Here is a 15360-nt window from a genome sequence, read left to right as displayed (position 1 = left end):
ACAAAAATTCCTGGTTTCCCAGAAATTACAGGAATTCCGTCATACCATTTCTCAATTCAACATGTTACTACTTCAACATTTCTTGACCGATTTTAAAAATTCCAACACCAACCATTTCAACTCATTCAGAACATTCAAGTTTTTAACGATTTTCAAAAGTTCCCGTGTTTCCCGAAATTCCCAATTCTTTGTGAAATTCCTATTGAAATCAATGGGACATTCTTCAAAGTTCCACAACTCCTACATTTTTCATCTGATTCAAACTGATCCAACTTAAAAATATTCAGCCTGTTTGGGAATTGTGTGCTCTACTTCAACAATTAAAAAAAAAAATCCAAAATTTCTCGTTCAACTTCAGCATTGGAGCATTCACACGCAATTCCTTCAGAAATTGCCTCATCTAATTGGTGTTATTTTTCAATCTATCAAGATAAAAAAAAAAAATTAAAATCAAATTACAGGATGATATTTATGTAGTTTGCTCATTTTCCTCGACTGGTGTACTAACATCATGTGTTTTTTTTTGTTTTTTTTACATATGTAGCATCAACTAAACATATACAAATAATTGCTATTGCGACATCTAGGGGACACATTTAGAACAGCAGTTTCTTTCATTCAAAAATTTCGGCTCATTTTTATACTCAGCAAACTCATCACGCGGGCCGGATAAAACCTGTTCGCGGGCCTGATCCGGCCCGCAAGCCGTACGCTTGACACCCGTGTTATAAATGGACCAATCCCCAAATCTTTACATGTAAATAAAATGTATGTATAGCATGGCTTGGCTCTTGTTTAGCCTCCTACCGTTTTGCACATCCAGAATGTGATGTTTATCGAGGGTCCATCCTCCCATGTAGGAAGCATCCATCTCATAGCCTTGGAGAACTGCCGTTCTCTTCTCCCACAGGATCAGGTCCAGGCAGGACTCGTATTCAAAGCCCACGGATACTAAGAGAGACATTGAAGTCGGGGTGAATTATTCAGGAATGAGTTAAATATTAGTAATGATAGAGTAATATCTATGAGTCATTGTGTCTGTGTTAGTATTTCCAATATGTGAGTGAGTCTGCCAAAGGTTAGAAAAGAGGGTAAAGACCAGTGTTAACCTCCATCTGTGTGATTTTAGAAAATCCACTGACTGCTGTTGTTTGTTCCCCTAAGGCAGTTTATTACTCACACACACACACACACACACACACACACACACACACACACACACACACACACACACACACACACGCACACACACACACACGCGCACGCACACACACGCACACACACGCGCACGCACACACACACACACACACTGGTCAGAGCTCTTTGCTGTCGCTACGACACTGAAATGTCAAGGGTGGAACACCTTTCAAATCAGTGTACATACTTTCATACCTTGACACACACACACACACACACACACACAAACACACAAACACACACGCACACACACACCCACACACATTCTTGTATTTCTTACCTTCTTGAGACCTCAGAAAAATGCCTACCTCTTTAGGACCACCCTTTGTAGATATATAAATATTTGTATTTACAACATTAATAATATATACATACTATGCAAATATAAAAAAGGTAAGCTTTTAGTTGTTTTTTTATTTTTTGTTTGTAATTGGTTTTCAATCAGCATTATTTACTTCAAGTTGTTGCAGTATGTCTCTCTCTCTCTCTCTCTCTCTCTCTCTCTCTCTCTCTCTCTCTCTCTCTCTCTCTCTCTCTCTCTCTCTCTTTCTCTCTCTCTCTCTATATATATATATATATATCCATCCATTTTCTACCGCTTGTCCCTTTTGGGGTTGCGGTGGGCGCTGGAGCCTATCTCAGCTGCACATGGGCGGAAGGCGGCGTACACCCTGGACAAGTCGCCATCTCATCACAGGGCCAACACAGATAGACAGACAACATTCACACTCACATTCACACACTAGGGCCAATTTAGTGTTGCTAATCAACCTATCCCCAGGTGCATGTCTTTGGAGGTGGGAGGAAGCCGGAGTACCTGGAGGGAACCCACGCAGTCACGGGGAGAACATGCTAACTCCAGAAAGAAAGATCCCGATATGGGTATGAACTCAGTACTATTTAGGACCTTCATATTGTGAGGCACATGCACTAACCCCTGTTCCACCGTGTTGCCCTATATATATATATATATATATATATATATATATATATATATATATTTTATTTTTTATTTATTTTTTTTAATTTTTTTTTAAATTAATTTTGGCCAGAGGGGGCACATTTAAATTTCTTACACACACTTGTTATTTCATATGTTGACAAGAAGGGGGAGCACTTTTAAAACTGACACACAATCAATTTGAAAAATCCCTCCTTTTTGGGACCACCCTCATTTTGATAGATTTCCCCACCAGGGGTGCAAATGAGATCTCTATTTTTTGTTTTTTTGTAATGTGCTTAAGGCCGATGACAAACGAGTCACAGACCACAGATGGCCCCTGTGCTGCACTTTGGGCAACCCAGCTGTAGAAGCTAACTGTTAATGGCCACTATAGTCTTAGTACCGTAGTGTATTTGTTCATCATACGGTCACTTATGGGACGTGGGTTGTCTTACGTCAGCACCGGAAGTCGTAAAATCAGCTGTTCACCTGGCAGGGTTTTTTCGGGGATGAATAGGGAAGTCTTTCTTTTGCTGCCGTCTTGTTTTATCATATATTGCTGCCTTTGCACCTGTCAATGTTTACTTTTGTATGCACATTAAATCAACAACAAATCCTGACTTTGGAGCAATGTTCACGGACTCTAGTATTCGGCTCTCTATTAGATGCAATGGTTTTCCGTATCAGGACCATGATTTCGATCCTAACTTGTTCACTGCTCCTCATATGGAAGGTACTTTTCCTTGTTGATGTCTCAGGAAAAACTGAACATAGGTGAAATATTATGAAGTTGGAATTTTACTCAATAACAGACGCAATTTTACAAGAAAAGCTTAACATGTTGGCAATTTTATGAATAGAGTCGTAATTTCACTCGACAAAAGTCACAATTCTAAAGGAAAACTTAAAAATGTTGGCAATGTTATAATAACAATCGGAATTTCAATTGGCAAAATTATGACAAAAGTCATACTTTTACTGAAAAGATTTCACTATTTTACAAGAACAACAAAAAAATTGGCAAAAATGTGATACAACTTTAAATTTTATATGACAAATGTCACTATTTTGCATTAAAAAGTAATACTTTTACATAAGTAATAATTTTACGAGAAAATATTGCAATATTACAGAAACAGAAAGAATATAAGAAATTGTTCCCAATTTAATAAGAAAAAAGTGAAGTGAAGTGAAGTGAATTATATTTATATAGTGCTTTTCTCTAGTGACTCAAAGCGCTTTTACAAAGTGAAAACCCAATATCTAAGTTACATTTAAACCAGTGTGGGTGGCACTGGGAGCAGGTGTGTAAAGTGTCTTGCCCAAGGACACAACGGCAGTGACTAGGATGCCGGAAGCGGGGATCGAACCTGGATCCCTCAAGTTGCTGGCACGGCCACTCTACCAACCGAGCTAATACTATAAAGTCGAGCTAATACTATCAAGTCGACACATTGTGAGAAAAATACTTTTAGTTCATTTTAATTTTTTGTTTGTAATTGGTTTTTAATCTTCATTATTTACTTCAAGTTATTACAGTATGTCTCTATATACATGTTTGTTTGTTTTTTAATTAATTTTTGCCAAAGGGGTTCACATTTCAATTTCTTACACACACTTGTTGTTTCATAATAACAATAATAATAACTGGGATTTATATAGCGCTTTTCTAAGTACCCAAAGTCGCTTTACATCTGGAACCCATCATTTATTCACACCTGGTGGTGGTAAGCTACTTTCATAGCCACAGCTGCTCTGGGGTAGACTGACAGAAGCGTGGCTGCAATTTGCGCCAACGGCCCCTCCGACCACCACCTATCATTCATCATTCAGTTCACCGCTGTGAGTGGCACCGGGGGCAAAGGGTGAAGTGTCCTGCCCAAGGACACAACGGCAGTGATTTTTGGATGGTAAGAGGCGGGGAGCGAACCTGCAACCCTCAGGTTTCTGGCACGGTTGCTCTACCCACTACGCCATGCCGCCTTCATATTTTGACCAGAGGGGGAGCACTTCAATTTTTTTACACACACTTGTTATTTCATATGTTGACCAGAGGGGGAGCATTTTTAAAACCGACACACAGTCAATTTGAAGAATCCCTCCTTTTGGGACCACCCTAATTTGAATTTAATTTGCACATTAAATCAACAAAAAATCCTGACTTTGGAGCAATGTTCACGGACTCTAGTATTTGGCTCTCTATTAGATGCAATGGTTTTCCGTATTGGGACCATGATTTATGTCCTAACTTGTTCACACCTCCTCATATGGAAGCTACTTTTCCTTCTTGGTGTCTCAAGAAGGGTAGAAATACAAGAACACACGCGCACACACACACACACACACACACACACACACACACACACACACACACACACACACACACACACACACACACACACACACACACACACACACACACACACACGCACACGCACACGCACACACACACAAAATCTAAAGTCGTATCTAAAGTAAATGAAAAAATGTCATTGAACCCTTTTGAGTAGAAGCCTGGCTTTGGACTCTTTAGAACATTTTTTCCCGGCTAACAGAATGTGTCTAAGTGCGACTGATACTGACACATTTGATAATGAATGCATTGAACACATTTTTTTAGGTTGGTCAAAAATATTTTCTGAAAAATGATTTAGCCTTCAAAATAACTATTCACTAAGTACTGATTGGGTCAGTTACTCATTTTACTTACCAAATACCAATTAATAATAATAGATGGAATAAAATAAAATAAAAAAATATATTTTTTTTTTCCCTGCATTTTTTCTTACATTACACATTTTTTTAACATGACATAAATCTACATTAAAAAAAAAAATACTTGTAAAAGGGTAAAGGTGTCATGTCTGTGTGATCATGTTTTGTTTTGGTTATGTTCGGTTTGGTTTTTGGACCCTTTGTGCACTCTTGTTTGTTTTGTTTCCATGACAACCCATTAGTTTTCACCTGTCCTCATGTCACGCTCCTGTCTCACGTTTTGCACTCGCGCATATGTCACTAATCATGTCACTGCTATTTAAGCCTGTCCTTTTCTGTTGATCGTCCTGGTGACATTATCCTTACTAACTCTCTTTTGCTTCTGACACCCATGCTACTTCGGTACCTCCATGCTACCTTTGAAATCTATGCCATAGTTCCCGGCATTCTAAGTACGTTTTTGTTTATTGTTCATAGTTTTTTCCCCAAGTGCTAGTTTTTGTTTCATTTGTCAAGTTTGTTCTCCGCCTTTGTGCGCGCCTTTTGTTTGCACCTTTTTTTGTAGTTTAGAGTTAAAAATAAATCATGTCTTTACCTTCCAGTCCAACTTTACTTGCATCTCGGGAAAACAAAACCCTCACAGTCCACGTTATGACAAAAGGTACAAAATCAAAAAAGGATCCAATACTAATTTCCCTATAATAATGTGCATAATCCTTACTAATACCTACATTTGCTTTCATTTTAAAGATTTTCCAGGAATGTAGTTGTGAGGAGAATCATCAATAAAGTAGTCCCTCTCCACTTTGTGCTTGAAACTTTGCGGCTTTACTATATCGCAGATTTAAAAAATACAACAAAATTAAACATTTAATACAAAAACATTTAAGCATATTCTATAATAACAACGAAAAAAATAATAATGGATTAGATTTATATCGCGACATTCGTTGTGTCCTTGGGCAAGACACTTTACCCACCTGCTCCCAGTGCCACCCACACTGGTTTAAAAATGTAACTTAGATATTGGGTTTCACTATGTAAAGCGCTTTGAGTCACTAGAGAAAAGTGCTATATAAATATAATCAGTGTTGGGTTAGTTACTGAAAACCAGTAACTAGTTACAGTTACTAGTTACTTTATTTCAAAAGTAACTCAGTTACTAACTCAGTTACTTACACCAAAAAGTAATGCGTTACTGTGAAAAGTAACTATTTAGTTACTTCTTCTACTTTTTTTTTTTTTTAAAGCTCCCATTAATGCTCTTTTAGCCTTCATTTCAGTACTGTTATTGCACTGGAGAATAATACAATCTGTTCATCAACTTGACATGCATTTGCATCACTGAACTCTGCTAAGCAATGTGCTCTACATACAACACACAAAGACAAAGACATGTTTCAAAGGGCCAATTTATTTCAGGCCAGAACAAATTGACAAAACTATTTTAAATAGCTGCAACATAACATACATAAGTAACAAACAGCATAATAACACTAACACTAACCACGTTAAACCCAGATTCCGAACTAACAAAGGTCTTAACTCATTCTCTTTCTATGCCACATCAATATGGAATGCACTCCCAACAGGTGTAAAAGAAAGGGCATCTCTATCCTCTTTCAAAACCGCACTAAAAGAACACCTCCAGGCAACTACAACCCTAAACTAACACCCTCCCTTCCACATAATACCTCTTCGGATTGTAAATAATCAAATGTAGACACTTTTTCTTATAATTTCTGATCTCTCTCTCTGTGTCCACTACTTGCTGTACATATCCTACCAAGTCAGTCCTACACTGTTTCAATGTCCATTTCTCTGATGATGCAATTGTTGATGCTGATTGTTGATGACAGAAGTGTTGATACCAACCAAACCTAACCCCCCCCTCCATATCCCACACCCCGGATTGTAAATAATGTAAATAATTCAATGTATATACTCTGATGATTATCTTGTGTGATGACTGTATTATGATGATAGTATATATTTGATAGTATATATCTGTATCATGAATCAATTTAAGTGGACCCCGACTTAAACAAGTTGAAAAACTTATTGGGGTGTTACCATTTAGTGGTCAATTGTACGGAATATGTACTGTACTGTGCAATCTACTAATAAAAGTCTCAATCAATCAATCAATCAACAACATAGCTGTAAACCTGGCTTCACCTAAGGAAGGCACACGTGACATACACAAAGCCTAACCAGGCAGATTTGAATTGTTGTTTTGGGTCAGTAGACGGGATCTTTGATCCAAGACACAACTTACATTTAACTAAAATTGTATTTTCTTTGTGCTCGACAAAAGAAAAGAAGTGAGAATATCTCATACTTGCCAACCCTTCCGAATTTCAGTGCCTCCCCCGGGACAACCATTCTCCAAATTTCTCTCGATTTCCAGCCGGACTTAAGGCACGCCCCCTCCAGGTCTGTGCGGATCTGAGTGAGGACAGCCTGTCGTCACGTCCGCTTGGCCAACCAAATAGTAACCACAGAACACTATACCGTATAGTCATATAGTGTTCTGTGGTTACTTTTTGGTTGGCCAACGGTTTACGTTGTATTACGTTGTAATTTCGGGAGTCTCCCGGAAAATTCGGGAGGGTTGGCAAGTATGCCCCGACAATCAGTTGACCAACTTTTGACAGAACAACTTTTTAATGGAGTTCATCTTCAACTCCTGCCTCATCAATAACACATCTCTACATTGGTGAAACTTTGGTGTGAGCAATGTCAAAAGACAACAGCTAGACCAATCCGGTGTCATATTCAGTACCCGTCCCTCCTACTAAAAATAATCATTTCTACAATGTGTACCCTTTTTTCTGGTTTTAACCCCCCCCCCCAATATCTCTGTGCACGTGCCTGATTGTGATTAGTAAGGAACTCACCAACTGCCTCTGATAGTCCATAAACACGCTGGCCATAAGCATCGGTTTTGTCCCAGATGAAAGTGTAAGATAGATTTGGCTGGGCCGGAAACCACTTCTGGAATAGACGCCCCACAACCGCAACCATAAGGTGAACCTGGAGATAACAAAGGAGATGTCAGCATTCAACAACGCACGATAACGTCTGACTATGTGATACAAGACAGTCAGTATGAAAGGTGTGTCAACATCACGCACATTGAGTCACTAGAAAAAAATGCTACAATAAATCTAATCCATTATTATTGTTATTATTATTATTATCAGTATTCCCCTGCGTATGCAGTACCGGTACATGTTTTATAATTGTGATACAGATATTTGATAGCTCACCTTCATCAGGTTAAAAGGTATTGACGACTGTGTCATGGTGACTTTGAGAATTGGTTTGTATCCTGCAGCTCTTGAGCTCAGGTAGATCAGGTTGAGGTTACTGCCAGGTATTGAGGTTTCTTCTTGTAAAACCTGAAAAAAATACATTATTAGTAAAATAGTACACAGTCTTTCACCTAGTTTAACAAAACCCAAAACCAGTGAAGTTGGCACGTTGTGTAAATGGTAAATAAAAACAGAATACAATGATTTGCAAATCCTTTTCAACTTATATTCAATTGAATAGACTGCAAAGACAAGACATTTAATGTTCAAACTGGGAAACTTTGTCATTTTTTGCAAATATTAGCTCATTTGGAATTTGATGCCTGCAACATGTTTCAAAAAAGCTGGCACAAGTGGCAAAGAAGACTGAGAAAGTTGAGGAATGCTCATCAAATACTTATTTGGAATGTCCCACAGGTGAACAGGCTAATTGGGAACAGGTGGGTGCCATAGTTGGGTATAAAAGCAGCTTCCGTGAAATGCTCAGTCATTCACAAACAAGGATGGGGCGAGGGTCACCACTTTGTCAACAAATGTGTGAGCAAATTGTCCAACAGTTTAAGAAAAACATTTCTGAACGAGCTATTGCAAGGAATTTAGGGATTTCACCATCTACGGTCCGTAGTATCATCAAAACGTTCAGAGAATCTGCAGAAATCACTGCACGTAAGCGATGATATTACGGACCTTCGATCCCTCAGGCGGTACTGCATCAAAAAGCGACATCAATGTGTAAAGAATATCACCACATGGGCTCAGGAACACTTCAGAAAACTACTGTCAGTAACCACAGTTGGTCTGTCAGTGCAAGTTAAAACTCTACTATGCAAAGCGAAAGCCATTTATCAACAACACCCAGAAACGCCGCCGGCTTCGCTGGGCCCGAGCCTTAAATACCACAACTGTTGAACAACTTAAGCTGTACATCAAGCAAGAATGGGAAATAATTCCACCTGAAAAGCTTCAAAAATTGGTCTCCTCAGTTCCCAAACGTTTACTGAGTGTTGTTAAAAGGAAAGGCCATGCAACACAGTGGTAAAAATGCCCCTGTGACAACTTTTTTGCAATGTGTTGCTGCCATTAAATTCTAAGTTAATGATTATTTGCCAAAAAAGAAGACGTTTCTCAGTTCGAACATTAAAATATCTTGTCTTTGCAGTCTATTCAATTGAATATAGGTTGAAAAGGATTTGCAAATCATTGTATTTTGTTTTTATTTACCATTTACACAATGTGCCAACTTCACTGGTTTTGGGTTTTGTAAAACTTAAAACAGGTTATCAACACAAACAAGTACACATGTGGGGATGCAGTTGAGGGATGAGGCACTTTCTCCAAACATAGTGGTAGGGAAACACTATGTGCCTGATCGACTAAGATCCAGTGTACAAAGCAAACTATAACCTGCTACCAAAGAATGTACATCAATTCTTCTCAACTCAAGAGGAGAAATATAACCTTGGAGGAAAATCTTATTTAAAACATTTGTATGCTCGTACAACACTTAGAACCTTTAGCATATCAGTATGTGGAATTAAATTACGGAATGGATGAAGTTAAAAATTGTACTGATATGATCCAGTATAAGAGGTTGTTCAAATTAATAGTGCTTACGAAGTACAAAGAATAATAATTATGAGAAACACTTTCAACCTTATTGAAAATAAGATATTATTCATCTCAGTATGTGTATCATGACTGACTTAATTATATATTACAAAACTGTTGTATTACTCATTCACGGATGTCATTTTACTATAAAAAAAAAGTCAGTAAATGAATGTATATATTTGTAAATGCTCTGAAGTGGGAAAGGGGTAGGATTAAACAAGCTTTGCTTCTTCCTACTCCTTTTCGGACATGATGTAAAGTGAAATGATATGAAATTGTGTGATGTATTGTGCTGTAAGTGTGTTTATGTCCGAAATAAACTAAAGAAAGAAAGAAAATGAATGTGAACATTTTGAGTATACATTTTCAAAATAAATGGAGAGTACCGTATTTTTCGGACTATACGTCGCAGTTTTTTTTCATAGTTTGGCCGGGCTCCAGTGCGATTTATATATGTTTTTTTCCTTCTTTATGCATTTTCGGCAGGTGCGACTTATACTACGGTGCGACTTATACTCTGAAAAATACGGTAATCGTTTCATACAAACTTCTAATAATATTATCAATAATACTGGAGAGCCCAGTTCAATTAATTTAAAAACATATATTGCATTTACTGTATTTTTCGGACTATAAGTCGCAGTTTTTTTCATAGTTTGGCCGGGCTCCAGTGCAACTTACAGGTAAAAGCCAGTAAATTAGAATATTTTGAAAAACTTGATTTATTTCAGTAATTGCATTCAAAAGGTGTAACTTGTACATTATATTTATTCATTGCACACAGACTGATGCATTCAAATGTTTATTTCATTTAATTTTGATGATTTGAAGTGGCAACAAATGAAAATCCAAAATTCCGTGTGTCACAAAATTAGAATTTTACTTAAGGCTAATACAAAAAAGGGATTTTTAGAAATGTTGGCCAACTGAAAAGTATGAAAATGAAAAATATGAGCATGTACAATACTCAATACTTGGTTGGAGCTCCTTTTGCCTCAATTACTGCGTTAATGCGGCATGGCATGGAGTCGATGAGTTTCTGGCACTGCTCAGGTGTTATGAGAGCCCAGGTTGCTCTGATAGTGGCCTTCAACTCTTCTGCGTTTTTGGGTCTGGCATTCTGCATCTTCCTTTTCACAATACCCCACAGATTTTCTATGGGGCTAAGGTCAGGGGAGTTGGCGGGCCAATTTAGAACAGAAATACCATGGTCCGTAAACCAGGCACGGGTAGATTTTGCGCTGTGTGCAGGCGCCAAGTCCTGTTGGAACTTGAAATCTCCATCTCCATAGAGCAGGTCAGCAGCAGGAAGCATGAAGTGCTCTAAAACTTGCTGGTAGACGGCTGCGTTGACCCTGGATCTCAGGAAACAGAGTGGACCGACACCAGCAGATGACATGGCAGCCCAAACCATCACCCAACCATGCACATTTTGCATTTCCTTTGGAAATCGAGGTCCCAGAGTCTGGAGGAAGACAGGAGAGGCACAGGATCCACGTTGCCTGAAGTCTAGTGTAAAGTTTCCACCATCAGTGATGGTTTGGGGTGCCATGTCATCTGCTGGTGTCGGTCCACTCTGTTTCCTGAGATCCAGGGTCAACGCAGCCGTCTACCAGCAAGTTTTAGAGCACTTCATGCTTCCTGCTGCTGACCTGCTCTATGGAGATGGAGATTTCAAGTTCCAACAGGACTTGGCGCCTGCACACAGCGCAAAATCTACCCGTGCCTGGTTTACGGACCATGGTATTTCTGTTCTAAATTGGCCCGCCAACTCCCCTGACCTTAGCCCCATAGAAAATCTGTGGGGTATTGTGAAAAGGAAGATGCAGAATGCCAGACCCAAAAACGCAGAAGAGTTGAAGGCCACTATCAGAGCAACCTGGGCTCTCATAACACCTGAGCAGTGCCAGAAACTCATCGACTCCATGCCACGCCGCATTAACGCAGTAATTGAGGCAAAAGGAGCTCCAACCAAGTATTGAGTATTGTACATGCTCATATTTTTCATTTTCATACTTTTCAGTTGGCCAACATTTCTAAAAATCCCTTTTTTGTATTAGCCTTAAGTAATATTCAAATTTTGTGACACACGGAATTTTGGATTTTCATTTGTTGCCACTTCAAATCATCAAAATTAAATGAAATAAACATTTGAATGCATCAGTCTGTGTGCAATGAATAAATATAATGTACAAGTTACACCTTTTGAATGCAATTACTGAAATAAATCAAGTTTTTCAAAATATTCTAATTTACTGGCTTTTACCTGTATATATGTTTTTTTCCTTCTTTATTATGCATTTTCGGCAGGTGCGACTTATACTGCGGTGCGACTTATACTTAAAAATATGGTACTTTAATGCCAATCTCTTAATGACATTGGGGACTGTTTAGTTTAGTTTAGTTTAGTCTGTATTTGAAGGGACAATGCACAGAAACATTAAGCTCAAAGACAGATATGTTTTGCACCAGATTATAGCTAAATAGCTCATTTCCATCTGCAGTCCCTGGCTACCTAAATTAAAGGGATACAAAAATCATGCAATAAAATTATGACAATAAAATCAAACACAAGTATTAAGAAAAAAGTCATAAAATGCCCTTTCATGGACACATACTTAATATACAATACAACCACACCTCATTTACGTCATCACACAAAGACAATACATTCTCTTGTTCACATCTGTCACCATTTGTAAAAACAACCATGATTTTAACACACACACCTCACAATTTACAAACAAAAATGCTCTCATGGATAAATATAAAACACATTAAGTTGACATGTCGTCATGACATATTTTCTAACTAGATTTTCTTTAATTTATACAAAAAAAAAGCTATGAACATTTTGCTGTTGTATGTTTAGCCTTAAAATTGCCAACAAGATAAGCTAACAAAAGTCATAATACATGTCAGTGCTTCAAAGATTTTCAGTTAATAGATGATCTTTGCTTCAAGTCAAAGTACATTTGTGCTACACAAAAGTTGAGTTCTTTACAAATAATGAAAACATTTATGAGGAACTACTGTATGTCTGAGGTAAGCTGGCATAGGTTTCAGTTTAAACGCAACCCTTATTGGAAAAAGTGGTGCTAAAAATGGATGGATGGACGTATGAATTAATAGTATTATAGAAAAAACATTTTAAGTATTTGTTACACTTAGCTAGTGGTTTATCCACACTGTAAACCAAATCTGCACAATTTACTGTAAAATACCGGCAGCAGTTTTTGCCAGGAATTCACCGTAAAAAATACAGTCACGATGCATGGGACATTACGGTATATTGATGTTGAATCTGTGAATTTTACAGTTGATAATTGTTTCTGCTACGGTAAATTACTATGAAAATAACCTTTTTACAAAAAAAAACAACTATATAATTTACGGTAAAGTACTGGCAGCTGTGGTTGCCAGGAATTCACCGTAAAACAAATGAGGGCCAATTATAGTGTTGCCTATCCCCAGGTGCATGACTTTGGAAGTGGGAGGAAGCCGGAGTACCCGGTGGGAACCCACGCAGTCACGGGGGAGAACATGCAAACTCCACGCAGAAAGACACCGAGCCCGAGAAGTGAACCCTGGACCTTCTCACTATGAGGCACGGATCATGTCATGTTTAGTTTGAGACTCCCTTAGTTGTTTAGTTCGGTTACAGCTGCTTCGCCAGGTCCACTACTAACCACATTGTGAAGTATGCGGACGACACGACAGTAGTGGGCCTCATCCGTGACAACAACGACATGGACTACAGCAGACCTGGGCATTCTGCGGCCCGCGGGCCACATCCGGCCCTTTGTGCGTCCCTGTCCGGCCCGCGTGAGGCCAATCAAAAATTACAAAATAAATTTAAGAAAGTATCTATGTCGAGTGTGCAATACAACGGTGCTGCTCTTGTTTTGAAAAGCGTTATTTGTATTACTTCCGTGTGGACGTATGCGCGTGAGTGAATGTGAACAGCGGCAATCACAAATTACAAAATAAAGTTTAAAAAACATCTGTGTGGTGCGCGCAATACACCTGGGCTGCTTTTATTTTCCATCCATCCATCCATCTTCTTCCGCTTATCCGAGGTCAGGTCACGGGGGCAGCAGCCTAAGCAGGGAAGCCCAGACTTCCCTCTCCCGAGCCACTTCTTCCAGCTCTTCCCGGGGGATCCCGAGGCGTTCCCAGGCCAGCCGGGAGACATAGTCTTCCCAACGTGTCCTGGGTCTTCCCCGTGGCCTCCTACCGGTTGGACGTGCCCTAAACACCTCCCTAGGGAGGCGTTCGGGTGGCATCCTGACCAGATGCCTGAACCACCTCATCTGGCTCCTCTTGATGTGGAGCAGCAGCGGCTTTACTTTGAGCTCCTCCCGGATGACAGAGCTTCTCACCCTATCTCTAAGGGAGAGCCACCCGAGAAAGGAAACTCATTTCAGTCGCTTGTACCCGTGATCTTGCCCTTTCGGTCATAACCCAAAGCTCATGACCATAGGTGAGGATGGGAACATAGATCGACCGGTAAATTGAGAGCTTTGCCTTCCGGCTCAGCTCCTTCTTCACCACAACGGATCGATACAGCGTCCGCATTACTGAAGACGCCGCACCGATCCGCCTGTTGATCTCACGATCCACTCTTCCCTCACTCGTGAACAAGACTCCTAGGTACTTGAACTCCTCCACTTGGGGAAGGGTCTCCTCCCCAACCCGGAGATGGCACTCCACCCTTTTCCGGGCGAGAACCATGGACTCAGACTTGGAGGTGCTGATTCTCATCCTAGTTGCTTCACACTCGGGTGCGAACCGATCCAGCGAGAGCTGAAGATCCTGGCCAGATGAAGCCATCAGGACCACATCATCCGCAAAAAGCAGAGACCTAATCCTACGGCCACCAAACCGGATCCCCTCAACGCCTTGACTGTGCCTAGAAATTCTGTCCATAAAAGTTATGAACAGAATCGGTGACAAAGGGCAGCCTTGGCAGAGTCCAACCCTCACTTGGCACCGACTTACTGCCGGCAATGCGGACCAAGCTCTGGCACTGAGCATACAGGGAGCGGACAGCCACAATCAGACAGTCCGATACCCCATACTCTCTGAGCACTCCCCACAGGACCTCCCGAGGGACACGGTCAAATGCCTTCTCCAAGTCTACAAAGCACATGTAGACTGGTTGGGCAAACTCCCATACACCCTCAAGGACCCTGCCGAGAGTATAGAGCTGGTCCACAGTTCCACGACCAGTGCGAAAACCACACTGTTCCTCCTGAATCCGAGGTTCGACTATCCGGCGTAGCCTCCTCTCCAGTACACCTGAATAAACCTTACCGGGAAGGCTTTTATTTTGAAAAGTGTTATTTATGGACGTATGTCCGGGTGTAACCTGTGAGTGAAGGTGCACAGCGACAAGTGATGAGACGCTAAAAAGACAAAAGTTGATGACGAATGGCGTGTTTCCAACAAGACATGGACTGCCAAGTATTTCTTTATAGAAATTAAAGGTAAAGCCATGTGCTTAATTTGTGGTACACAGGTTGCTGTGTTTAAAGAATATAATTTGAATCGCCACTACATGACGAAGCACGAGGA

General features: G+C 39.9%; 1 protein-coding gene across 11 annotated transcripts in view; it reads right to left on the bottom strand.

Annotated features, from left to right (window-relative positions):
* Positions 1–15360, bottom strand: part of tenm3 (teneurin transmembrane protein 3) — an 822859-nt gene that overhangs the window by 161700 nt on the left and 645799 nt on the right. For all 11 annotated transcript variants that reach the window (XM_061988364.1, XM_061988365.1, XM_061988363.1 and 8 more), the window contains 3 exons: positions 8128–8259; positions 7756–7891; positions 808–951 (listed from right to left, as the gene is read on the bottom strand). In XM_061988364.1, the coding sequence (XP_061844348.1) occupies positions 808–951; positions 7756–7891; positions 8128–8259 (412 nt within the window). The remainder of the gene's footprint in view (positions 1–807; positions 952–7755; positions 7892–8127; positions 8260–15360) is intronic.

This window comes from Nerophis lumbriciformis, linkage group LG27 (genome assembly GCF_033978685.3).
Source record: "Nerophis lumbriciformis linkage group LG27, RoL_Nlum_v2.1, whole genome shotgun sequence".
Classification (NCBI taxonomy): Eukaryota; Metazoa; Chordata; class Actinopteri; order Syngnathiformes; family Syngnathidae; genus Nerophis; species Nerophis lumbriciformis.
Note: the sequence above shows the minus strand (reverse complement) of the source record. Positions and strands in the feature narration are given on the sequence as shown.